At 55.1% G+C, this 24,907-nt stretch overlaps 10 protein-coding genes across 10 annotated transcripts; 6 read left to right on the top strand and 4 right to left on the bottom strand.

Moving 5' to 3' along the window:
* The first annotated feature begins 257 nt into the window (after nucleotides 1-257).
* BO70DRAFT_114111 (O-methyltransferase) lies at nucleotides 258-1,418 on the top strand. Its single transcript, XM_025537901.1, has 2 exons — nucleotides 258-1,031; nucleotides 1,117-1,418. The coding sequence occupies exons 1-2, from the start codon at nucleotides 557-559 to the stop codon at nucleotides 1,332-1,334; spliced, it is 693 nt and encodes a 230-aa protein (XP_025396642.1). The 5' UTR covers nucleotides 258-556; the 3' UTR covers nucleotides 1,335-1,418.
* A 413-nt stretch (nucleotides 1,419-1,831) lies between these two features.
* Nucleotides 1,832-3,689, top strand: BO70DRAFT_364753 (uncharacterized protein; the record flags this gene model as incomplete). Its single annotated transcript, XM_025543889.1, has 1 exon — nucleotides 1,832-3,689. A coding segment is annotated over one exon (1,639 nt), but the record flags the coding sequence as incomplete, so codon positions are not given.
* A 119-nt stretch (nucleotides 3,690-3,808) lies between these two features.
* Nucleotides 3,809-5,029, top strand: BO70DRAFT_413626 (nitronate monooxygenase; the record flags this gene model as incomplete). Its single annotated transcript, XM_025547331.1, has 1 exon — nucleotides 3,809-5,029. The coding sequence occupies exon 1, from the start codon at nucleotides 3,950-3,952 to the stop codon at nucleotides 5,027-5,029; it is 1,080 nt and encodes a 359-aa protein (XP_025396640.1). The 5' UTR covers nucleotides 3,809-3,949.
* A 249-nt stretch (nucleotides 5,030-5,278) lies between these two features.
* BO70DRAFT_320316 (uncharacterized protein) lies at nucleotides 5,279-7,268 on the bottom strand (the record flags this gene model as incomplete). Its single annotated transcript, XM_025540472.1, has 2 exons — nucleotides 5,279-6,915; nucleotides 6,965-7,268. The coding sequence occupies 2 exons, from the start codon at nucleotides 7,266-7,268 to the stop codon at nucleotides 5,309-5,311; spliced, it is 1,911 nt and encodes a 636-aa protein (XP_025396639.1). The 3' UTR covers nucleotides 5,279-5,308.
* A 2,056-nt stretch (nucleotides 7,269-9,324) lies between these two features.
* BO70DRAFT_413620 (class I SAM-dependent methyltransferase) lies at nucleotides 9,325-10,534 on the bottom strand. The gene has a single exon (XM_025547330.1). The coding sequence runs from the start codon at nucleotides 10,341-10,343 to the stop codon at nucleotides 9,444-9,446; it is 900 nt and encodes a 299-aa protein (XP_025396638.1). The 5' UTR covers nucleotides 10,344-10,534; the 3' UTR covers nucleotides 9,325-9,443.
* Nucleotides 10,535-14,173: 3,639 nt separating this feature from the next.
* On the bottom strand, nucleotides 14,174-15,625 carry BO70DRAFT_364752 (uncharacterized protein). Its single transcript, XM_025543888.1, has one exon. The coding sequence runs from the start codon at nucleotides 15,549-15,551 to the stop codon at nucleotides 14,217-14,219; it is 1,335 nt and encodes a 444-aa protein (XP_025396637.1). The 5' UTR covers nucleotides 15,552-15,625; the 3' UTR covers nucleotides 14,174-14,216.
* Nucleotides 15,626-16,060: 435 nt separating this feature from the next.
* BO70DRAFT_364751 (acyltransferase family protein) lies at nucleotides 16,061-17,610 on the bottom strand. Its single transcript, XM_025543887.1, has one exon. The coding sequence runs from the start codon at nucleotides 17,564-17,566 to the stop codon at nucleotides 16,115-16,117; it is 1,452 nt and encodes a 483-aa protein (XP_025396636.1). The 5' UTR covers nucleotides 17,567-17,610; the 3' UTR covers nucleotides 16,061-16,114.
* A 470-nt stretch (nucleotides 17,611-18,080) lies between these two features.
* BO70DRAFT_364750 (glycosyltransferase family 32 protein) lies at nucleotides 18,081-19,672 on the top strand. Its single transcript, XM_025543886.1, has one exon. It carries the CDS (start codon nucleotides 18,145-18,147, stop codon nucleotides 19,321-19,323), a length of 1,179 nt encoding a protein of 392 aa, XP_025396635.1. The 5' UTR covers nucleotides 18,081-18,144; the 3' UTR covers nucleotides 19,324-19,672.
* A 758-nt stretch (nucleotides 19,673-20,430) lies between these two features.
* BO70DRAFT_373282 (amino acid transporter) lies at nucleotides 20,431-22,267 on the top strand (the record flags this gene model as incomplete). Its single annotated transcript, XM_025544904.1, has 4 exons — nucleotides 20,431-20,619; nucleotides 20,691-21,864; nucleotides 21,926-22,037; nucleotides 22,093-22,267. 4 exons carry the CDS (start codon nucleotides 20,431-20,433, stop codon nucleotides 22,265-22,267), a joined length of 1,650 nt encoding a protein of 549 aa, XP_025396634.1.
* A 497-nt stretch (nucleotides 22,268-22,764) lies between these two features.
* BO70DRAFT_399052 (uncharacterized protein) lies at nucleotides 22,765-24,577 on the top strand (the record flags this gene model as incomplete). Its single annotated transcript, XM_025546841.1, has 3 exons — nucleotides 22,765-22,949; nucleotides 23,821-24,079; nucleotides 24,173-24,577. The coding sequence occupies 3 exons, from the start codon at nucleotides 22,765-22,767 to the stop codon at nucleotides 24,575-24,577; spliced, it is 849 nt and encodes a 282-aa protein (XP_025396633.1).
* Nucleotides 24,578-24,907: the final 330 nt, after the last annotated feature.

Raw genomic sequence — 24,907 nt, 5'->3', positions numbered from 1 at the left:
GTCTAACACGCTCCGTTGTTTACTGATGGACAGCGCGAACACGCGATGGGGGGGTGGGTCAGTCGGGAAAAAGGAACGGGAATTGCGGATGTTGCGGAGAAAGCTGATCCCGCGGTGACGCAATGCGGGAGTGTCGGGACAGCGATGCCAGCTATTTTTCTCTCCACTCTGTTGGCGGTGTTAGGACAAGGAAGAATGTTGCTTCTAATGGAAGCGTTCCTTTCGCCTTGGAAGACAAATAGGACCCTTTCATTCATCCAGTCAAGTATCCCGCGGAAGCGCCAATTCTTCCTCACCTAGTCTAGCAAAGTAAATGACGAGTAACTGACTTTATGCTTATTGTCTGCTTCTTTCCTTTTCCCAAAATCGGCGTTTCTCCCGACAAACACCTGCATCCCGATGTCCAATGCCGGAAACCAGCAGCGTGAGTCACGACGGCGGGGATAATTAAACCAACGGAAGTGCGGAGAGCGACCTCACATAAACACACTCCTCTCCATCAACATACAACCTAGCCTCATCCACCCCACATTCTCCAAACCCACCCAAACCCAACATGTCCAACCCCAGCCCCCTCACCGACGTCTCCCCCGAAACCCTCGCCCTCCTATCGCGACTCCACGCGCAATCCCTCACCCAAGAAGCAAAGGTAACCACCTCCGACTACGCCGACGACGTCGTCGACTCGCGCATGAAAGACACATTCATCGCCCTCGACGAAGACAAATGCCACTTCATGTACCAGCTCTGTCTCGCGACCAACGCCAAGACCATCGTCGAAGCCGGGACCTCCTACGGCGTGAGCACGATCTACCTCGCGCTGGCCGTGGCCGCCAACACCGCCGCCACGGGGGGCGCAGGTCGGGTCATCGCGACGGAGCACGAGCCCGAGAAAGCCCGGCAGGCGCGACAGCATTGGGCTGAGTGCGGGGACGGGGACTCGGTGAGCGACGTGATTGACTTGCGAGAAGGCGATCTGCGGGAAACCCTAAAGCGGGATCTGGGGACGGTGGACTTGTTGCTTTTGGATAGTGAGTTTGTTTCTCTTTTTTTTTTTTTTTTTTGTCAATGACCTGCGGTCTGGCGATGGAGCCCTAAGTTGACTGACATCTACAGTCTGGGCGCCTCTCGCACTTCCGACATTGAAGCTGGTCCAGCCGTCGCTGCGGCCGGGGGCGGTTGTTCTTACGGATAATACGATCGGGGCGGAGGCAAGGTATCGTGATTTGTTCGCGTATATGCGTGCTCCTGATAGTGGGTTTCGGAATTTGACCATCCCCTACACGAAGGGGTTGGAGATGAGTGTGTACCTACCGGGTGCTTCTGCGAAATAGATAGGTGTCTGCTGGACTGGACCCGAATGCCGATCCTGAAAATACCAATGAGGAAAACTATGAGACTTGCATCGTCTTTTAAGTTCTCGTGTATTAAGCTCATCTTCAGTTGACATGATGTATGAGATTCCTTTGAGGCGAAGGCTTTGCACCTGATTTCCATTCTTCATGCCTTACGATAGTTTTAAATATATATATTACGATTGCCAGTCTTTGAATGAAAGCTCATATTTAAGGATGATTCTGGCGATCGAATGCATTTTCAGCCTCCTATCGATGTATCGAAAATAAAGCAGATGTTATCCAATATTTATTTTCCCAGAGTCATCCAGAAACTACTAGAGGAATAAATAAGATAGACCAGTATGGATGGCAGCGATGAGCCATGACGGGTCCGTCGGAAGGCCGCACCCGCCCCGCCCCGCCCATAGTAGCCATGCCGGTCGGTCGCTTCCCGTTCATCAGAGAGCATGTCTCTCGACATCTCCATCCTGCGCCATGACCAGCACACCCAGACTCTCCAAGCGCAAACGATCTCTGCTAGCCTGTGAGCCCTGCCGCCAGCGGAAGCGGAAATGCGACGGTGAAACCCCATGTTTGACCTGCACCAGTTGGGGCTATGAGTGCCATTATCCTCGACAGCGACGCGCGAGGCCTCGAGCCTTGACGCCCGATCCGCCCGCGGCCGCGTTGGGGGATCCCGCACGCGACTCCGCTACAAATGCCGACACGAGCGCCTTCACCAAGTCACTCGAGGCCAACTCTGGTGCGGCCTTTGTAAGGAAGATCGGGCTCAAGGTCGACCCGGCCAACGCTCCGAAATTGAACCTCTTCGGGTGGAACGTGGGGATGCGCAAGGGGCCGTCTGTGGCTGCTGGGGCTGCTATCCCGATCGTCGATATCCTTTCGCTATCGCATGCAAAGACCCTCGCGGATGTTTATTTCGCCAAGGTCGATCCGTGTTACGGATTCATCGACGCCTCTGTGTTCTTCCGCCGCCTAGATGCCCGCTGGTCGGGATCCGAGGGCAGCGCATACGACGGCGTGTTGGCCGGGGTCATGGCCCTGGGGTCGCTGTTCTCGGAGAGAAACATAAACATCACCGAGGCACATCTGGTAGAGCTGACGCGCTCGATCGCGGAAACCCACATCGGAAGTTCAGCCCCATCAATAGACAGCGTGACAACGTGGGCGCTGCGAGTCGTCTACATGCGCATGACGGCTCCTCCGTACCCGACATGGATCGCCAGCTCGACGTTGATTCATCTGATCGAAGCTTCCAAGCTGCATCAGGACTCCTCGGACCAGGACGACGTGGACATGCGACGACGGCTGATCGGAGTCGCCCAGCACCAGAATATCTGGATCTCATACGACCTGGGTCTTTCCCGAGTCTCTTTCCCACATGACACGGTCGCGATGCCGACTACGAGGCAGGGGGACTTCACCGTCGAGCTTCTTCGACTCCTACCCCTCACCACCAGCCTTGGACCAGAGAACCAGCGCCATGACCAGGAGATCGAAGAGTTGTTACTCCAGACCCTAGGAAGCACGCACACGCAACCACCATCCACGCTGGCGCAATGCAACCTGGTGCTTTGTCTTCTTCGACGCCTCCGAATGACCAACCTTACGGCCTCGCCATCTACAATGGAGCGAATTGTCGACCTGCTGAAGAGCAGTCTCGCCGCAGCTCGTCGGATGGCTACCACCTGCAGCCCCTGGCAGCACGTAGCCAATGTGCCTTTCCAGATGATCAGTATCCTGCTGGAGATGGACACGAGTGCTTCCTTGGAGCTGCTTCCCGAAGCCATGCAGACACTGAAGCTGGTCGCGTCGACGTACGATACGGAGACCATGCGAGAGGCATACGGCACGGCGTGTCTCCTTATCATGATGTACGAGCGACGCAGGCGTGCCGATACGCGGTTGCTGAGCGGGCTGTTGGAGGACCACCAGCAGCCGTCGGGATCGCAGGTGCTTCCGGGTCCTATCCCCAGTTCTAATGAAGTGACTTGGCTGGAGGGACTGGTCGCGGATGTGCCGACTCTGCAGGGACTGGATTTCACGCAGTTTTTGCAGGCAGATATGGCTCGGATGTCGAACTCGGATGTCTGGGATGATAATGATGTTTGAGGGATTGAGTGCTATCTGGAGTTTCGGCTGTTATATACAACTCTGTCTGGAAACAATCTTATATACCAGTTCGTTTCTATGACCATCAGAATTCAGCTTTACCCTGTTGGTCCACAGCAAGTTCAATAGGTGATGGCAATCCTGCGGAACTTTCACACCTTCTAAGGACCTGCCAGACTATATCTGCTTCGACAATGACACCAGCTTGCCACAATGTCAGTAAATTAATGACCCAAGTGAATGTGGTCCTGGAACCTGACGATGATCGTCGTCCGCAATACCCGCTCCACCGCCCAGCTCCGCCTTTTAAGAAGCGGCAACCCCCCCCCCCCCACCAATCTTTCCCCATCCCTGCGTCATACCTTCCCTGACACTCGAGAAACCGCCATTTTATTCAATACCAGCTGGACTCCGATCCTTTTACAATTCCTGCCTCAAACATCACATCGCTATCTCACTCGCACACTCACACTCACAAAATGTCACACCCCCTCCAACGAGCCGCCTCGCTCGCCCTCGCCTACCCATGGACCACGACCCCCCTAATAATCAGCGCCCCGATGCGCGTCATGGCCGGCCCAGCCCTAGCCGTGGCGGTGTCCAGCGCGGGCGGGCTGGGGTTCCTAGGCCCGAACACCAAGACGGACAACATGGCGTCGGACCTGGAGGAAGCCAGCGCCCTGCTGAGCACCCTCCGCTCAACCCCAAACATCGCCCTACCCCCCAGCACCACCAGCACCACCCTCCCCATCGGCATCGGCTTCCAACTCTGGAGCGACTCCCTCCTGACGGCCCTCAAACTGATCAAACAACACAAACCAACGGCAACATGGCTCTTCGCGCCCGCCAACGGCCAAAAAGACCTAGACGTCTGGACGCGCGCCATCCGAGAAACGCAGCCCGAAACGAAAATCTGGATCCAAATTGGCACCGTCTCCGAGGCAGAATCGCTCATCGCCGCCTCATCGGAGAAACCAGACGTCATCGTGATCCAAGGCTCCGAAGCAGGCGGGCACGGCCGCGCATCCGACGGAATGGGCCTCATGGCCCTCCTCCCGGAGATCGTGGACATCGTCTCGCCATCAGGCATCCCTGTCGTCGCGGCCGGCGGGATCGCCGACGGACGAGGCGCCTCCGCGGCGCTCTGTCTCGGCGCGAGCGGCGTGGTCCTGGGCACGCGGTTCCTGGCGTCGACTGAAGCCAGGATTAACCCCGGGTATCAGGCGGAGGTGGTCCGCGCGAGAGACGGCGCGACGAGTACCACCCGCACGTTGCTGTATAATCATCTCCGCGGGACGTATGGGTGGCCCCAGGAGTATAGTCCCCGGGGAGTGGTGAATCGGTCCTGGACGGAGTTTTGTGCGGGCAGGCCGTTTGACGAGTTGAAGAGTGAGCATGATCGGGCGCTTGGGGAGGGGGAGAAGGGCTGGGGGGTGGAGGGGAGGCTGGCGACGTATGCGGGGGCCGCGGTAGGGTTGGTTAGGGGGGTGAAGGGGGCTGGGGAGATTGTGGAGGAGGTTCGAGAGGAGGTGGGGAGGTTGTTGGGTTCTTCTGTTTGAGGGATGTAGGCCCGTCGGGTGGAGGTTTGACTGAGGGGGGAGGGGTCAGGGGTCAGGGGGGAGTCGGATGGGATGTTTGGATCGGTCATTGTTTCATGATTCAGTTATGCTTGTTCCGGACCAACGTTACCATCATACAGAAAGGGAAATGCAGATGAGAAGTCTATTGCTATAGACAATTATCAAGATACTAACACCGTGGTAGTAACGCCCACAGGAATGATACTTAAATGGTCGATCCTCTACAATGCCCATCACGGTCCGACTACCCATGGATGCTTAAAAGGGGCAGCGTTCCTCGGAAGAGGGGTTGTACTTCTCAGAGCCGTAACTCTTACCCTGACCCTGACCCTTGTGGCCCTTTCCTTGGCCCTTGCCTTGCTTGCCAACCCCCTGGGTGGGCTGAGCCTGAGCGCCAGGGGTCTGGCCCTGCTGCTGGGTCAAGAAGGTGGTGGGGAAGGCACCAGCACCGGCACCAGCAGCGGAGAAGGAGGCGGGGACAGAGAACGGAGCAGGGGTGGCGACGACAGCGACAGCCACGCTCGTCTGGACGTACGAGGCGGAGTTGGCCTGCGCGGCAACGACGGCGACGACGCTGGTCTCGGCAGTAGCAGCAGCAGCAGGGACGGACGAGCTGGCCACAGCGTGGGTGACAGCAGCGGACACGGCAGCGGAACTGCTGGACGCGACGGAAGTGGTCGAGTTGGAGGAGGAGGAGGAGGAGGAGGAGGAGGAGGAGGAGCTGCCGCTGGGGTCCATGCAGGCAAAGCTGATCTGTTTGGTGTACTTGGAGGTGTCGGTGCTCCACACGGGCTGGGACAGATCCCACTCCATGCTGACGTAGGGCCAGCAGATGCGGCCGTCGGTCATGGTGACCATGTCACCGGCAACGTAGATGTCGTCGCTCTTGAACGCGTCGCCCAGCTTGTTGCCGCTGCCGTCGACCTGTTGGAAGTACGTACCGGCGAACTCACCGGCACAGCCCATGGCGATGTAGGGGCAGTCCGGGTCGGAGATCTCCTCCCAGGTGATCAGGGCAGAGGAGTTGCCGAAGGTGGCGACGTGGGCGTTGGAGCAGTCGTTGTCGCCGGAGGTGACCCAGGTGATCTGGCTATCACCGCTCTTGGCACCGACCTCGGAGGTGGCCTGGGCGCCGACCTTGGTGTACTTGTCGGTGAACAGGGCCAGGGCGACGTTGCGGGGGTTGGTGCGGTTCTGGGAGTTGGTGTAGCCGTCGCCCATCCAGGTGTTCTCGGTCAGGTCGATGGAGCCGCGGGACACCCAGGTGAAGATGTAGTTGGTGCTTTCGGCGAAGCGGGCCAGGCCGCTGTAACTGCCGGACATTCCGCCCATGGCCTCGTTGGAGGCACCGTTGGTGGTGTTCTCGTTGGAGATTTTGACGCCGTCGTTGGTCATGCCCTGGGTCTTGGTGTTGAGCCAGATGTCGCCCTGGTCCTCGGCGCAGATACTGGCGTAGGGGGGCTCGTCGGCCGCCTCGAACGCGATGCCCGTGTTGTGACTGCAGCCCCAGTCGCTGGAGGCCCCGGAGATCTGGACCAGCGTTCCGTTGGTGGAGACGTACTCGATGCTGTCCCCGAAGTGGCCGGACGCGTCGCCGGTGTAGTCGGAGACGACGAAGTAGGCCCCGTAGTATCCGGCGGCTTCGGAGAAGACGAGGTCGCCGTTCATGTCGGTCGCGGCGGCGAGGCCATCGTCGGCGTGGACGCCAGGGCCACCCAGCCAGGTCTTCCAGGTCGCTTCCCCGTTGGTGTAGCGGTGCAGGACCGGGACGGGGGTGTCGCTGGGGGGAGCATCGGTGGTGCTGGAGGGCATGACCTCGTTGGTCAACAACGCGAATCCATCGTCGTGGGCGACGAGACCGCCGGCTATGGGTTGTCAGTATGGTTTGAGGGCGAGGGGGATGGATGTACGCACCCTCCTTTCCGCCGCTGACGGTCACGGTGCTGGTGGCCTCGAAGGTGGTCGGGTCGAGCTCGGCAACGTGGATGTCAGTCCCGCTGGCGTCCAGGTAGGCGAGGTAGGCAGTCTTTCCGTTGGGGGAGAGGGCGAAGGGAGTGCGACGGTGGTGGGGGTAGTCGGTCCAGTAGGCGGGGATGATGGGGTTGAAGGAGCTGTTGAGTGCCAGCACATCAACGTAGGTCTTCAGGTTGGAAGCCGTCAGGGCTGCGGAGGCGCCCAGCGCCGCAGAGAGCATGGAAAGAGTGAAAAGCCCACGCATGATGGGCGGTAGTTGGTGGTTGCTGTCTGCAAAGGAATGTCGTGGGTTGATGTCGATGCTGGGTGATCGACAAGCATATATAGCCGATTGCATTGTGTCTGCGACGAGAACCCCTTCTGGGGCGCTCTCTGGCCTCGTACTCGGACTTTTATGCGAGTTGAGCTGCCAAGCGATCCTTCATACCCTGTAGACTAATGGCAGAAGTGAGACCCTGAGGGGCTCACCCCCTGAGTAACACACTCAGGGTTTCATCTTAATCGATTTAAGGTCTCGACCGTTTACCGTCCTGCCGAAAAAAGAGTGTCGCCAACGGGAGACCAGCCTGATTGAGCTATATGACAGCGGATTCTGAAAGCTAGATGAGCTGCTTCGGACATTGTTGACGCCACCACAATAACCTCATCATTCAACCCGTGTAGCGGCAGACAGGCAGCAATCACGATGCCCCCTCATCCACCGTGTTGAAACAACGACACTCCACCCCTGAGACATGCCCGCGCCCGTGTGAGCGTTATGCAGGTGCTTTTCGGTGGCAGGCCATTCTTCATAGGGTGGCACTTGACATGTCCGGCGCCAGATAACTGCCGAGCCCTCGTTGTTGAGACGTGGGAAGTGATCGGTGATGTCTGGAAAGCGTCAACTCAACGAGGTTAAGGGGGTGAGAATCAGAAAGAAGACCCTGAAGGGTCCCACTTCATGACTCGCGCTAGTTCGGCCAAATGACTTGACGCCGGGTAAGGCCACCCACCCGCGTGGGGACCGTTCCGGATCCTCGCCTTCTTGTCGCTTTGTCGGGTGTTGTATCCTGTCATTCTGTCCAGGGTTTTGATGTCAGCCACACTGACTTGGTGAGCTTGGTAAAATGTATCTAGTCTCAGCTCAATCACCACCAGACGTCATTTTTCTGCGGTAGGAATCTTTGCTTGATGCCATACTCTCTCCCTCACCACTAAGTCAAAACCAGGGGGGGGGGAAGGGATGAAACGAAGTGGATTTCCTTCTCAGCCGCGACGGAAACAAAACCCTCCGATTAGTCACTGTGAAGGTAGCTCAGTCTGGAACCGATCTATTCCCTATGGACCAAAAGCTCGCAGTCCCGCAGGTCGTTCCTCCTGGTCTCAGATCCAGTAGGAGGGACTGGGTTTAGTCTGCCTTATCCCAGCACCAATCCAAATGTCGCTTTGCTCATTCAAGATCCTGTCGCTTTATATTTTTCATATGTATCGAAGGCACTGACACAGAAAGTTTTTCCATGTTGTAGGTTCACTTTCTACTTTGGTCTCTTGGAGGTTGTGGCCATCTATGAACGACAAGGTTGAATTCATTGCCAGTAGGAAAGGGAAAGTCATGGTTATGGGACGAGAAAAGGATGAAGAGGAGACTTCCGTTACAGGTCATCTTGGAGAGATTATTTCTTGACATGATCTGATCTAGGACGGCAAGCGATTCAAGGCCTGCGCACGAACCTTCTCCACACAGATCTATTAGGGACGATATTCACTCGTTGAAAGCGTTTTTACCAACTGTAACATGTCATTACGCTCCCTACCTTATCATACTTCGAGTATGAGTGTCATCTTGCCATTTTATTACAAGAGGCGTTTCCAACCCACGGAAATGGTGTGGAGGGAGCTCACAGATATGTCAGTTGGCTCATACTCTGTTGTTGCTCAGATCAGGTGATTTCCAGACCTGACAGTTCTCTAAGAATGAGGATTGTTGGGATAAGAGATGGCCACAAGAAATTAATTCATTAATTATTGCAGCCAGAGCAACTGGATCATCTTGCGCGGTGTTGTTGTGAATATATACCAACTCTGGGAGACCCGGGCAGGGAGTTCTCCTTTTACTGCTGTGCTCTTTCCTGATATGAATCATCCCATTGATACTTGAGATGTTGGCAAAAGTCAGAGTGCATATGAAACAGGGAAGTCAAGTTATCAGCCATTACCTGTGGAAGTCATTCGTGAAGGTAATAAAAGCCATTCACTAACCGCATGGCCATATAAGCACTGGAGGTAGTGAATCAACAGATGTGCATGATTTCTTTTTCACGGCGGAAGAGGCCAAGTGTCAATCCATGCCATAAATCCATACAACAGCCGAAACGAGCGTAGCCGTAACCCGAGATTCTCTATCTAATCCCAGTTCAATCAACGCCCACAGTCATTCGTATCAAACATCCACCTCGAAGACAAAAATGAGCTCATCACGACAGTCATTATGCCTATCAACAATATCCACAACCCTCAACCCAGCAGCTTTCGCAATCCTCCTCAACTCCCCCTCGGTCCAAATCTTCGCTTTTACCTCCGCAATATTATCCTCAACGACCCTCTCCGACCCATCCTCCAGCACCCTCGACACCACAATATGTCTCGTATTATGCCAAATATCATCCACCACCTCCAGAACAGTCGTTGTATCCCGATAGATAATATCCTTGAAATCCCTGCTCCGAAACTCCGCGGGCGGTGGCTTGGTCATCATCTGATCAGGGACGCCATTATCGGACGACCCGCCCTTGAGAACAGAAATATATGCCTTCCCGGTCTTGGGCCTCAAAACGCTCGCAATTCCCCGGAATAGCTGCTCTGCCTGTCCAGGCACATTCAAGTGACAGATGCTCCCGCATGCAAACACCATCATGTCGGCGCGGAGGCCCTCGTCCCGGAAAGCAGGTACACTCTCGAGGTCGCATGCCGATCCGAGGACCCATGAGATCTTGTCCGCGTGTGCTGGATCAGTGAGAGTCGCGGCGCGCTCGAGCATGTGTCGTTCCATGTCCAGGCCAAGCAAGCGTACGTTGGCGATGTGTTGGGGGAGATTCGACGCCAGGGCGTGGGTGATGCGGCCGGTTCCGGCACCGATGTCGAGGACGACGACGGGTTCTGACGGCGGGGTGTGAGAGGCGATCTGGCTCAGGCACTCGGAGTAGAATGCGGTGTCGTCCCAGAGGCCAATCCAGATGTCGTAGAACTCGGCCAGGTAGGGAGAACCGTAGCAGAGGATCTTTTTGGTGGGCTTCACTTCTTCGGAAGAAGCGCTGGCTGGGTTGGGGAGTGAGATGGTCATGATTGAAGATTTCGCGGGTCAGGATGATGCTCAGAATGATTATCTCTGCAAATGGGCGTTTTGATATTGTTCATAGTGCTGTGGTAGGAAGGGGAATGTCCGTGAATTACCTTATAAGAAGGAGGAGGCAGTGTACATTATGAGAAGGGTTAGGTCTAACTGTCCTATCGCTTGCTAGCGCCAAATAATGAGATAAGATTACTTCCTTGCAGTTGACAGCCACGACCTTACCGCTCCTGGCCAAGCAGGGGCGTTTCCCTTGCTTGAGGCACCGATCTGGGCTGTTTCTTATCGGCCCTTTTGCCGTAAGTGGGATCATCCTACCTATCAGTAAGAGCAGCAAGATACACGTCGAATCATGATGTAAGGCGGCCGAAGCAAAAGGAGAAATAATTTACCGTATATGTCTTTTCGGCAGGAGGCCATAGGTCAACAGATCCTGACATGAGTGGCGCGATAAGGGCAACCTTTTTAATCCAGGAACGTCTTGTGTGGCTCGCGACGTTCTCGGGAAATATTTCCATGGCTCTCACTTCAAAACCCAGATAGCCGCATTGACAGGTAGGAGAACCTGGTATCTGTAAGAAACATAATTAACCAGAGAAAAAACTTAGCTGAACAAAAGCTTATTTATGCTTTTTTTTAAAAAAAAAAAAAAAAAAAAAAAAAAACGGATATACGGTTCGCATGAAGACGCAAGGTCCCAGGCCTCTACTCTGAAAACACCTAAGTTTACTGACCGCGATGCCTACACAGTCAGATAGGCTCTTTAGCTAACCACACCTAGCATCCAGATTCATAATCATGCCGAGGTCAATAGCACCAAGTGATCGCTTAACCTTTACAGCGATCCTGCGTTAAACACACACTCATACTTGTACTGTGATGCTGATAGTAATCGCTACTTCAGCAGATAGCAAGCTACTATGACTGACCCGGTGGCAACTGTTGCTTCGGGGGCTGTCAAACAAATCCCCTCGAATAAAAGACTCACCAAAACAACTTGTATTCCGATAAGAGTAGGAGACAGCTGATGTGGCTCTCTGCAAAGCGCACGAATGCTCTGATGGTTAAGTTCAGCCAAACTATGTTGCGCCCTAGGTTAGAAAATGATCAACACTTTGCTGGGATAAACGGCTCGAAAGCACTCAAAAGTACTCACCGAGTCCCAGAAGTTCCGGTAGTTTTATCGTGTTGTTAGATCTCTACATTCCAATGTCAGGTGATAGATGCGAGAAGTACCGGACCCATCCCCCTTACATTAAGGAAATCTTAAAGTTCCAAATAGTAGACGGGTTTCAAACGAGCGCAGCAACATCGGCCTGGCTGCTGCCACACCTTTTGACACTGAATTCGGTAGTGTCACACCTTCAGTATAAGGAACACAATCTGCTATCAGATGATATGATTACTCTGCCTGCTTGCCTGCGAGTGGTTAACCTGTTATAGCCTTACATATGTAGGTCCAGTTTTAGATATTAATACGGTCATCCTTAAACCTGCCTATTGATGTTTCTTACATTGGAAGGCAGCGGGTGCGGCAGGAGCCTGGCTGGTGCGGCTGTAGCGGCTCTTGGAATAACTTCTGTTGCATCTAAGACTAGAGACTATATCATACACAGACTATTTACAAGACGCGTCTTCAGCCCTGAGAATCTCAAACAGGCTCGTTCTTACGTATCTTATGTCCACCCATTATGTATTGTTCGATATAGTGTTTAAGTCAGCGACCCGGTCCGCATATGAAACTCCACCCATCGCCACTTAAGCAATGGGACCCGGACTTTGGAAAAAAAATAAAATACGAACCCACCACTCAACACGTTTGCTTAACTGGTACTGGTTTCTGTAGCTAGGAACCAGTGAAATCTATGAGAATAGGCTTTCGGTGACACCGCAATGTCACCAACGTCATATTGACCTCTCCATGGTGGTATCTGCATCAATGGTGCACCTAGCGTTGACCACCCGAATTAGTCTAATTATGACTAAAAGCAAGGGCGTTTTGCCCGGAAAGTCTCGTGTGTTCTCTCCTTTCCCCCTCAGTTATCTGCACTTGTTGAAGACCTCGGAGGTATACTGTTCATCTCGTGTTGATGTCAGTCAGCAGAAGTAATCCACTTGACTTCACCAATCTCTTCCCTGCCCTCTGTCCGAAGCCGAGTGCGGAAAACGGAAGACCAAACTCGCGTGGAGAAAGATTCTAACCATCCCTTTTCTTCTCACCGTCTACCAGTCTTTCGAGGATCACTTGAATCACCTTGATCCGATCGCGATTAAAAATTCCCGGGGCTTTAGGGTATAAACTCATCCACCCAGGTCCCGTCAGCTTCCTCCGCATTTTCCTCCCGGAGTCTTATCACTCAATAAATTCCAGACTCCAGACCCCAGAATGCATCTTCAGCACGGGCATAAGCATGTATGGTCTCACCCACCAAGCGATAAGCCTAGTGGCGTACCGGAACGTCAAGTCACCCACAACAACGCGTCGGACGCGACACTGCAACATTCGGCTATTCTCCCAAGCGCAATAACAAAGAAACCAACCGACTTCTGTTGTCATCATACGAGACTATATTTCACATCTACCGGCCAACAGAGTGTCTTTTCCGCCAAGCCGCGCTGAATCCGGAATTATACACCCCCGATGAGTCATCGGAATAATACACGGAATTAACGCAGTGCGGAGCGGGTCACGACGAATCAGCGGGGAGCTATCCTGGTTGAGGCATTATCAGGCCCAAGGCACCGTTTTTGCTCTCTTGCTCTCTCCCTGTTCCAGAAGAAAGGGAATTTTGGTAAAATTCAAATTCATCGAAATCTGCGATTCTGAATCTAGAAGCAAAATTTCCCGATTCCATCTGAAGAGATACATATACACCTGAGTCCCACCGTCCCCATCCATCAATAGCTCCCCCGCCCACCACCCCCTCCCTCATCCCCACTAACACAATAATCAATAACCAACTAACCAACTAACCCAATATCCCCAAACCAAAACCCCTCAACAACAAGAGCAAGACACGAATACCACCACCACCTCACCACCACCAGCCCACCCCCGCAACACCAATCGAAAACGCCACCCCAGGGCGCGGACAAAAATACCGGAGATTACGCCCCCAGGGCCGCGATCCAGGGGCTCAGTTCGGTCCGGGGATAACTGACAACTAAGAAGTGAACTAGTTTAATACCTGCTAGTCCAAGCTCCTCTCCTCCGCTAACGGGCACAGCGCAACATGGTAATGCAAGCCTTGCGTACGGACTACGGAGTACTCCGTACTTGGTGAGGCTGATTCGGTTGGGTAGCACATGTGCATGTGCGAGTGTGACTGTGCCGGGGTGCTGGGTTCCGGAGCCGGGCTGGGGGGGCTGGGGACTGGGAACTGGGGACTGGGGATTGGGGATTGGGGTATACCGTTGCCACGCCATGTGATGTCTGAGCGCAGGCGCGACTGCGTGTCGGGTGTCGGGTCGGGTCGGATGGGATGGGATGCGACGGGAATGGGAATGGGGGCTAGTTGTGGAGGCCGGAGGCCCGGGGGAATGGGTGGAGTGATACATACATATGTTGTGTGACTGTGGGGTATTCTGCCTGCCCGGGGTCGGGAGGGGGGATCCTTGCTATGTTCTCTTGCTGAAGCTGGGAGGTAGTAAGGGGTTGGACTTCTTAGCGGTGTCCGTATCATGGGGATGTGGGAGGAAGGGTTTCCGATTTTTCTCTGACATACGATGGAGAGGATTCCAAATTTATTGAGCGAGACATGTATGTACGCTCTCGCACACTGGGGAGAACTTTCATCAATTTCAACATTCAAAAAACCTATATACAATACCCCGATGGTGATCATAACAACATCTAACATCCAACCTCTACATATCATCACAAACCCCCAACCCACCCAACAAATCCCCCGCTAGCAAATCCATCCCAGCTGTGTCGCTATCCTCCCTCCCAAATGCCAAAAACAGGACATCATCCAAAAACCCATGATACTTCTGGCCCGCAGTCTTCCAACTAATCGAGGTAACATACAGCATCTCCGTCTGTCTGCCCTGATCGGCATCACTCTCCGACATACCCCGCCCGTGAATCCACAGCGGCTTGGAGGAGATCCCGTAGACCTCGAACGGAGCGCGCTGTCGGAAGAGCATGACATAAGGCTCGTACACGCTGTGGAAGGAGACGAAGCTCTTGTACTGGAAGATGGTGAGGATGAGGGTGTTGGTGTCATTGGGGTGGCAGAGGGGATCTGCCCGGTCGCACAGGGTGAGAGCGAGGGAGTTTGTGGCTTGGTGGATGGACTCATGGTCCGGGTGGGTGAGGGCTGGGAGGTAACGGCGGAGACATTCGGTGTCTGTGGACGCGGCGGCGGGGGCGAGGTCAGGGCCAACGGTCCCGTCGGGGGAGAGCTGGGCGAAGGCGCGTGTGGGCGCGATGTCGTAGTGGGCGTACGGTGCGCCGTCGATGTCCCAGAAGATGAACCAGTTCTTTTCGACGGGGAAGTAGGAGGTGAGAAATGGGCGTTGGAGTTCGGTCGCGCGACGGAAGCCCCGGTCCATGACCACGTCCGTGGCGGGCCAGTCGACGAGGACCCGGAAGTCGAGAACCCATTGCCCGAAGCAGGTCACTGCTGAGTTGGAGCCGTAGATGGCGTAGGGGGCTTCCGGGCCGTAGAAGACGCGGGCGTCGTGAGGCCCGATGCTCAGGGCGAAGTAGGCGAGGGCGTCGGTGCAGTGGGCGCTCTCGCCGTCGGTCGCCGCGATGGGCAGGATGAATGGCGGGTCGATGCAGCGAAGGGTGCGACCATGGTTATGGTCATGGTCTTGGAAGACGGCGTCGCAGACGAGCTCGGCATACCAGACGGAGTCTTCGCGTGGGGAGGTGCGGTTGTAGTGTAGTTGGGCGGTGATAATCCAGGTGTCGGGCTTGGTGGGGTGGGGGATGATGCTGGGGTTGATGGCGATGCGGGAGTGGAAGTCGATGCGGAAGTAGCCGTGGTCCGGGGTGGAGGCGGAGTCGACCTCGTGGTGGGTATGGGCGATGGCGTCGGAGATGGCGAGGTCGGACAGGGCGTTGGGGCTTGCTTCTATCTCCCAGTCCTGCTGGGATTCCTCGCCGGTAGCGCGGTACAGGTAGTGGACGGTGAAGAGGGCGAGAAGGAGCAGGCCGGCGAGGGGCACGAAGCGCACCAGCCTGGAAAGCATGGTTGAGGTTGCTAGGTTGAAGCCACCGAGCGAGGAGCTTTTGTCCAGGAGCAAGCAGTCTGTCGGGTCTGCTGCTGACGGAGGGAAAGACAGCGCGAGCTGCAGGATGGGCGTGATAAATTAGGGTTGCAGCCGAGGTTGACCCAGCTGGGATGGTCCGGACAGCAAGCCCCGCCTAGTGGCCTGCCGATCAGGACTGCTTGCCCGTCTCGGTCGTGGCAAGCAGTCGACCTGCATCGTCCTGTATCGTCCTGCATCATCCTGCCACTGGAATGCCTTCCCCGCCCGAGCCAGTGTGATGAGCATGTGAAAGTCGAGGGCTCAGGCCTCCCAGGGCCTTCGAGCTAGAGCGAATCCTTGACGCTATGGCTGTTAGCCCCTCGCCCCATCTGACGACTCTTCCCCCGATGCGGAAACCCCGGTGTTCGGGTCCTGGGGGAACACAAACAAAGAAAAACTAATATGCAGAAGTCAAATTCCCGCACACGGGAAAAACAAAATGAGACATGCATTTCGGACATTCGTGGAGGACAATCCTTTCTAGCTAGCGACTACCGTACATTTCAGGGAAGCGTCCGGCGATACAGCCATTGGGCAAACCGCACACTCGGTTCATCGATCAGTTTGGTTACGATCTCCGCCAGCCACAGTGTGATCGGGAGCAGGATCAATTGCGACAGCAGGAAATTGACCTCGAGTCCCAGCGGCCCCGTGCGGGGTAAGGGAAAGCGATTGATCCATCCGGGACAGTTGATCGCATGCGTGTCGCGTATCCAACCCACCGCGGCATACAAGCGATCTCCGAGCACCCACAGCACTGGCCCGTGAACCAGGTAGAAGGCAAATGAGATGCGGCCGAGGTATTGGTTGAAGCGCGTCTCGAAGAAGCGCTTGAGCCAGGACATCCGGCTGATTGCTGTGACGAGGAACGTGGCCGCCCAGAAAAGGAAGAACCACTTGAAGTCAAACACCGCCTGTGGCTTCAGGAAGGACAGGTAGTACCAGCCGGGAGAGTCCCTTAGCACCTGCGGGTCCCAACTCCGAGAGGGAACTCCCCCGAGGTAGATGCTGATGCCAAAGAGGACATAGTAGATGACCTCCTGGAACGGCTCCAGCATGACGAAAATGTCGGGCAGTTTATCGCGCGCTGCAAGGAGGTCGAGGTCGCAGAGGAGCATCCCCGACACGAACAGGGCTCCGAACCAGCCATCGACAATGTAGAGGAAGTAAACTATAAGGCCGACTTCGCACCACAACCGCTTGCTGTGGCGACACCGCGAAAACGCGAGCAGGGCGGTATAGACGATGATCGACCCCCGAAACTCGACGGGGATCGACCACGAGTGGAAGTTGTATGTGAACCAAGGCTCACCACCCCCGCGGAAGATGAAACTGAAGTTCTTGAACTCGGTATACCAGTTCCACAGCTCGTCGCCGTAGCTCCCCTTCAGTTCGAGCACGGTCCTGATGCGGAATAGGTGGAGGAAGGTCATATAGCAGAGCGTGGTAGCGATGACGGGGAGGTGTAGCCGAAGCCATCGTCGGAATAAGGCAGAGGTCAGGTTGTCTCCCAACTGAAGAAACTCCCCGGCGTGGATCAGGGCCAGCGGTTTGGCGGAGAGCACATAGCCGGACAGCACGAAGAAGACACTGACCGCGAAGTGCCCGCCCGAGAAGAATATGCGAACGCCGGGAAAGGCGACCAGGTAATGTTGCTTTTCATACCCGTAGGCGTTTTCAAGAATGCGCTCTCCTCCGATGCCATCATGAGCCCATAGTTCATGATGCCCCCAGTACACCAGAAGGGCAGCAAAGCCGCGCAGCCCATCTAAATAGGCAGTGCGTCGCACCTTCTGTTGTGGCTGATTACCGTCAGTGCGGGACAAGAAGGAGGGCCAGAGAAGGTTGAACAAGCGACCTCGGACGGCTTTCAGGCCTGGCCAGCGTGGCCGAAGTGACCAATAGCCCTCCTCCAGGCTCTTCTCGTGGGTTAGGGGAAGCATGCGACCAGGCATGGGGGCGATTGGGCTGGCGCGTCGTCGTCAGGACGGGGTCTGGCACACCGTCTCGCTGACGGTGGGATGTGATATTTGAGGGATTCACGAGCTGATGGCAGATTTGCCCGAACTCCGCGAGGGGGAGATCAGCAGTTCAGACTGGCACCACCGGATCCCTTTTCAGCAATTCATTTCGAGGTCGGACGCACATGCATCGGGGCCATTTCCCCTCTCGACCAACAGAGCAACCCGCCACCCGAGGCCTCCCTCTCCCCTGCTAGCACCCCAGGATCTTTAAATTGATCGACGGGTGTGAGAGAAGCCCGGATCCAATCCAGCAGCGTGCTCAATGGACTCGGGCTCCAGACATGAACCCTAGTGACGCTAAGCCGTGTAGTACACGCAGGTCGGCGGATCCGTAATATCCGCACAGGACGCCGTGCCCTGAATCCGGCCTCTGCGCTGCGGGGGATGGCGCCCCCCGAGCTCCCGCTCGCCCAGCTCATAAACATCCCCCCCAGCGACTTGTCTCCTCCCCCTTCCGTCGACCCCTCTCTCCTCATGGTCAGCCGTCAACGATGCAGGTGAAGACTCCCATGCCCGGCGTGTTCCTCCCCCGGCACTTCCGCCGCGTGGTCCCTCTTTTTGTGACCGCCTTCGTGCTGGTCTTCTATCTCTCCATCACAGACACCTTTGGCGAGCTCAGTGGCAGCCTGTCGCATACCAGTGGTCGGGGCAAGCCCTTCCCGCGGAAGATCTGGCAATCGTGGAAGGTCAATCCGTTTGAGTTCGAGGAGCGCGACTTGAACGTCGCGCGGAGCTGGACATCCACAAATCCTGGCTACCGCTACGAGGTGTTGACTGATGGTAACGACCTAGACTATGTGGAAACGCATTTTGGGCCCGATGGGCTCAATCGTCCGGACATCGTCAGCACCTACCGCGCCCTCACCGCAAAGATCATCAAGGCTGACCTTCTCCGCTACTTGGTGATGTACGTGGATGGCGGAGTGTACGCTGACATCGACGTCGAGGCCATCCGTCCTCTGGACCGCTTCATCCCAGAGCGCTACAGCGAACGCGAGATTGATTTGATTATCGGTGTTGAGATTGACGAGCCAGACTTCAATGACCACCACATCCTGGGACAGAAGTCACAGTCCTTCTGCCAATGGACCTTCATCAGCAAGCCGCGTCAACCCGTCATGATGCGGATAGTCGAGAACATTATTGGATGGCTGCACGACCTCACCGTCAAACAAGGCAAGCCCATCGCGGAGCTGGAGCTCGACTTCGACGACGTGATCAGCGGGACCGGGCCCTCTGCCTTCACCACCGCAGTCTTAGCCGAGATGAGCTATCGCACAGGCCGAGAGGTGACCTGGAAGACCTTCCATGACATCCCTGAGTCCAAGGTAGTGGGTGGGATCCTGGTGCTCACCGTCGAAGCCTTCGCCGCAGGCCAGGGCCACTCAGACTCCGGCAACCACAACGCCCGCAGTGCGCTGGTCAAGCACCACTACCACGCGTCGGGATGGCCGTCGAACCACCCACGATTCAACCACCCGTTGTATGGCGAAGTCGAACAGTGCAACTGGAACAAGCAATGCGTCGCCGAATGGGACGCCAACACAGCAGCGTTTGCGGCCCTGTCGGAGGAGGAACAAGCTCAACAGATCGCGCTGAAGCAGGCAGCGGATGCAGCCGCGGAAGCAGCAGACGCAGCGGAGGTGGAACTGCAGCTGGATGATCTAGACCTCGGGCTAAAGCATTGATGGTTGATGATTGATGTTGTCGGAACGCGCGGTCGACACGAACACGCCATCTAGCGCGAATAATTCACCATGTGTCGCGGTCTGGAGTAACGGTTCCTCGTGGGGGTACAGTGAATGGGTCATGGAAGTACCTCGGATAATGGTTCTGTATGGCGCATGATTTATGGCTTAGAACTTGTGCTTTTTACTATACTACGACAAGCTAGGACATGGCGGGAGCTGTTGCTGCTATTCATGTTACTCAGCGTCTGAAGAAAAAATGTCCTCAATTTAATTTAGTCACGTTGTCCTTCGGCCAGATAGTGGTGGGTGGGTACGACCTCACGAGGGCTCCGACGGACGCCCATTTTGAGAGTCACCACCAGAGATGATGGCAGGTTTTACTAGTACGCTGCTTTCAGGACTATTTTTTTTTTCTTTTTCTCTTTTGTTTTTCCTCTTTTGTTGAAACAGTTGATCGATCGATTGTTGGTTCTAGTAATGTCCTACTTCCAGAATACTGGTGACCATACGGTTGTCCAGCGACAAGCGCGAAATATACTCCCGACCGAAGCAGCCCTAAGCGGGTGGAGCTGTTGACATTCACCATCGCCCCCCACTGTTCGCCCATGAGGAAATCCAGATATGAATTGAGTTTTCTTTGTTTTTCCAAATCACTCACCTCTTCACAAACTAGCCAAAGCTTGCAGGCATGTCAGCCGCCGTCACAGAGACTATTCTCCCGTGCCAAGTCAGTTGCCGATCACGCACAATTTGGTTGCGGTACGGGAACAGCTCCGTCCGGCTGGCGATAACCACGAAGCCATATGCAGATTCCACAGCCCAGGAGATGGTTTCCGCCACTCTCCCACTAGATAGCTACTAAACAGGCGTCTTATCGTCGCGCGACCCGCACGATAGCCAGCAGAGGAATGTCGCCATCGCGAAACTAGGCTAGGTCGGCGTACGCACCCAATCACGACATCGGACTTGCGTCGCTCCTGCGGCCGCATAAAGCTGCCATCTCCGGACCCCACGCTGAGCTTATCTTTTCTTTTTTTTCTCCTTTGCTCTACAGCCCCCCTTCCCCTCCACCTTTCTTCCCTTTCGCACCTCCATGTCCGCGCCATGAGTGTCTCCGACTCCCCTGTCAAGGGTCCCGATGTGTCCCTCTATCCTTACTCGCCGGGCGAAGACGCCCCCCTGCCCAAAGACGGGGACCGGACCGCCCGCATCGTCGACGATGAGGAGGCCCAGAACCTAAGCCGGGGTCTGCAGGAGCGCCATACCCAGATGATCGCCATCGCGGGCGCCATCGTGAGTCACCATGGTTCCCCATCCATCCCATCTATCCCATTTCACGAACCTAAACCTAATTTCCATTCCAGGGAACGGGTCTGTTCCTGGGTCTGGGCAGTTCCCTCCAGACAGGCGGTCCGCTGGGTGCTCTGCTGGGCTACGCCCTCGTCGGACTAGTCGTGTGCGCCATCCAAATCGCCCTGGGCGAGGTCTCGGCCCTCATGCCTGTCACGGGCTCGTTCGTCCGTCATGTCGAGATCCTGGTCGACCCGGCGCTGGGCTTCGCCATCGGCTGGAACGTGGTGTACGGGTGCTTTATGTCGGTGCCGAGTGAGATCGCCGCGGCGGTGGTGCTCATCCAGTACTGGACGGACCTGAATGCGGCGATCTGGGTGACGATCCTGATCGTCATTTCCGCGGTCGTCGCGCTGCTGTTCATCCGGGTGTACGGAGAGCTCGAGTTCGGGTTCGCCATCCTGAAGATCCTCCTCATCATCGGCATCATCCTGATGGGTCTCGTGATCGATCTTGGTGGCGTCTCCGGCACGCCCCGGCTCGGGTTCCACTACTGGAAAGACCCCGGACCGATGGTCGAGTACATCGCGTCCGGGTCATGGGGCCGGTTCCTCGGGTTCTGGGCCGTGATGACAAACGCGGTCTATTCGTTCTCTGGGGTGGAGAGTCTGACGATGGCGGCAGCCGAGATGCAGAACCCACGCCAGAACATCCCGCGCGCATGCAAGCGCGTGTTTGTGCGAGTGACGGTGTTCTATTTCATCGCCGTGTTGATTGTGGGGATGCTCGTTCCGAGCAACGATCCCCGACTGGGCAACGAGTCTGGCACGGCGTCGCAGAGTCCGTTTGTCATTGCGGCTGCGGACGCGGGGATTAAGGTCGTGCCGTCGATTATCAACGCCGTGGTGCTGAGCTCGGCGTGGTCGTCGTCTAACCAGAGTATTCTCGCCGGAACACGCACGCTGTATGGTCTGGCGCTGAAGGGACATGCCCCGAAGCTGTTTCTGCGGACGACGAAGAACGGTGTGCCGTATATGTGTGCGCTGTTGCAGATTGCCGTGTCGTGTCTGGCGTACCTGACCTGCTCGAATGGCGCGTATACGGTGTTTAATTGGCTGTTGGACCTGACGTCGGCGGGAGTGTTGTTCTCGTGGGGCACGATTGCCCTGAACCACATCCGGTTGATCCAGGCGTTCAAGGCCCAGGGGGTATCGCCGCGCGAGTTGCCGTGGCATAATACTTGGTCGAGTATGTGGTCTTTTCCCTCTTAGTTCGCAAGAGGGAGCATGATTGGCTGACCAATGCGCAGTATATTCGTCCTTCTTTGCGCTTTTCATGTGCGTGCTGATCCTCTTCACTGGTGGGTTCACGGTGTTTACGACCGGAAACTGGTCTGCCTCGAGCTTTATCTCGTCTTACCTGTAAGTGACGCTGCATGAACCGTCTAGAGATTATGAGCTGACTCTTACTCATTAGGGACATTCCTCTCGTATTGGTGTTTTATCTCGGGTGGAAATTCTTCAAGAAGACGAAGACGGTTTCCCTCTATGAAGTCCCCATTCAGCAGGCCTTGCATGAGGCCCGGGAGGATGTGGAGAACGTTCCCGTTAAGAAGAGTAAATGGTCGAGATTGAATATCTTGTGGGGATGAACGGGCTCGCGAGGTACAAAGATAATGAGTCGCTGTTGGTGATAATAATATTAATTAATTTGACGCCCTATAAAATACAACCCTCTTATGTTTTCTTTGCTTCATGTCATGGTCTAGACATGGCTGCTCTAAGATAGCGGGGGGATGATCTGCTAAATTTAGTCGGTACGTCCTTTCCAACCATGCCCTGTTCTGCCCTGTCGGCGCTTGTCTACGTGTCAGTAACCTTTTCCTTTGTTTTACAGTTTCTATCATTCCTATTCTAAAATTCAGCATCCTCTGCCAAAAATGGATTCCATCCCCGAAGCGCCCATCTCAAAAGCGAAGCGCATGCCATTTAACTCACTCGCATGAGACCAATGCGAGGAGACATTTGCTGCCTGGAAGAAGAGACTCTTCAACACCGACGTCTTCCGAGAAATCGGGGCCTCGATCGTCAAATATCGAAGAGGCCCTGCGGGCGAGCTCTTCCCTCCCCAAAAGGGTCTTTCAATGCCATGCGGAGCATGACATTCCTCGAAGCCGGCAGCGCAATCATGCGATTTCCCGCCCCTGGCTATTCGGTATTCCCCGACGAAAAGCTTCAACGGGAGATCTCCGTGATGCGATTTATCGAAGAGAAGACATTGATTCGTGTTCCCCATGTTCTCTATCATGGGACGGTCGAGGAAAGTCCCGCGGGGTCAGTTATGCCGCAAGGAAGGGTTGGGCCTTTGATATGGTTTATTGGGCGAAGATCGATCGTCGATTCTATGGGGGTGGTGATCTGGATGATCGACTTGGACAGTTGACGGCGGAGGAAAGATGTGAAATGGAGGATTTAGTCCGCAGGAAAGTGGCAGACGGGTGTTTTTAGGGCTTGACTTTTGTTTGGAGTTGTCAGGGGGCCTATGGTGGCCTCTTGGGTTATTAGGGCGGGGAGTTCCCCTTTTGCCTTGGCGGTGTTCTTGTTAGGGCCGTGGTCAAGAATCTTTAGGAGATGCAAGGCAAACTATCTACCGCCGTGGAAAGTGTTGGTCGTGGGGCTTGGATTGGCGATTTAGCTAACATTCAATCAGTAGAATTGGTATAGTATCCGAAGTCATCCCCACGCACCCAATCTTGATTCTATAACCGGGCAGACACTCAAGCAAGAGACCAGAAGCAATGAAGGTCTACTATTCGCTGTAGGAGCTAGAGATTCAAACCAACCATGCGAGACAGTATGCATGTCCCCTCCCGCTAATCCCTATCGGGTTTCTGAAAGTGACCTGTCGCCGGCATTGCAGTGCTGTGTATCAAGAGATGAATCCGCTTTGACTTATAAAGGGACAGTCCACCTTCCGGGGAGTCGTGTTTCCACTTTCTAATTCTCCGGAAACTCAAGAAGTACTGCGCGGGCATCTATCTCATCTAGTATCTTACCACTTTTTCATCATCGTGGTACTCTTATCTGTCAGTGTTCATTCTTCATCCTCAAACAACCATCCACTCTCACTATCGCGCCCGATTCTACTGATTCCCACAGCTACATTTCAACATGTAAGTCCGGCGTGTATCGCTGCACTATCCAGGTCCATTGCCCCTAACCAGAGAACCAACAACAGGAGCACAAGCCCCGCCTCCACCAACACCCGCACCCCAGACCCATCTTCAGCTCCAGCTCCAGCACAATCAAAATCCCAACCAGCAACAGACGAGCTAGTCTTCGTATGCCCCGGCTGCGTGATCATATTCTCCGACATCCTGAACTCCTCCGGACCGCCATGTCCACACCTCTCAGCCTGTATGAGATGCACCGTCTGCGGCTCTCTTGAGAAAGAAGGATACCTGGTACTTCATCACTCCCTCCCAGCACACAACCCCCCCCCCCCCTCCTCCCTCCAACTTAAGCTAACCCCTCCCCCTCCCCCTACCAACATCTAGACCTCCGCAACCGCCAAAGAGCTCGTCCGCAACCAATTCACAAAAACCTACAAGCGCTTCTTCTCCTACACCGAGCAACCAGAGCAATGGCTCAAAAGGGCCGGCCCGGAAACGGTACACATTATCGAGCGGAAATTCTACGATCTGTTCAAGCAGGATGCGGTGGAGAGATACAGTCATATGGCGCGGTGTCGGGCGAATAAGAAGCTGGGGTGTTATCGGTGGCGTATGAGGGGGGATCGCATGTTTCGGGGGATTAATCTGAGGAATGTGTATAGGTTGTTTTTGGAGGATTTGGCGAGGAAGGGGCGGTTGAAGGGGGGTGTGGTGGCTGTTGAGAGAGATCGGAGGGTGGTGGGGATGGGGATGGGGATGGAGGAGGGGAAGGGGGTTGTGGGGTTGTAGGGTGTTGGATTGGGACTCAGATTTGGCGCATGCCGACAGACGTAGAGTGGCAGGAATGTCTTTTTAGCTGGTATATAGGTGTTTTGGTTATAGCAAAATTGGAGTAGGCATTAGGTCATGTCACAGATGAATATAAGCAGCTAATGCAACGAGTTCGAAATCTTATGTATCGAAGTAACACTGAGGTCAGAGAGATCGGGGCAAGATACCCCGGGCATGTTTCACTGCACTGAAACCAAAAGTGTTGTATGTTAGTGAATGGCTAGGGTCGCCGGGGTTATGCAAGAGGCAGGTTATAGGCCATCCTAGCAACATTCTCTTCTACGTCTC

The sequence above is a fragment of the Aspergillus heteromorphus genome (assembly GCF_003184545.1).
Source record: "Aspergillus heteromorphus CBS 117.55 chromosome Unknown BO70scaffold_25, whole genome shotgun sequence".
In the NCBI taxonomy this organism is placed as follows: domain Eukaryota; kingdom Fungi; phylum Ascomycota; class Eurotiomycetes; order Eurotiales; family Aspergillaceae; genus Aspergillus; species Aspergillus heteromorphus.
This window is presented reverse-complemented; position numbering and strand designations above follow the sequence as displayed.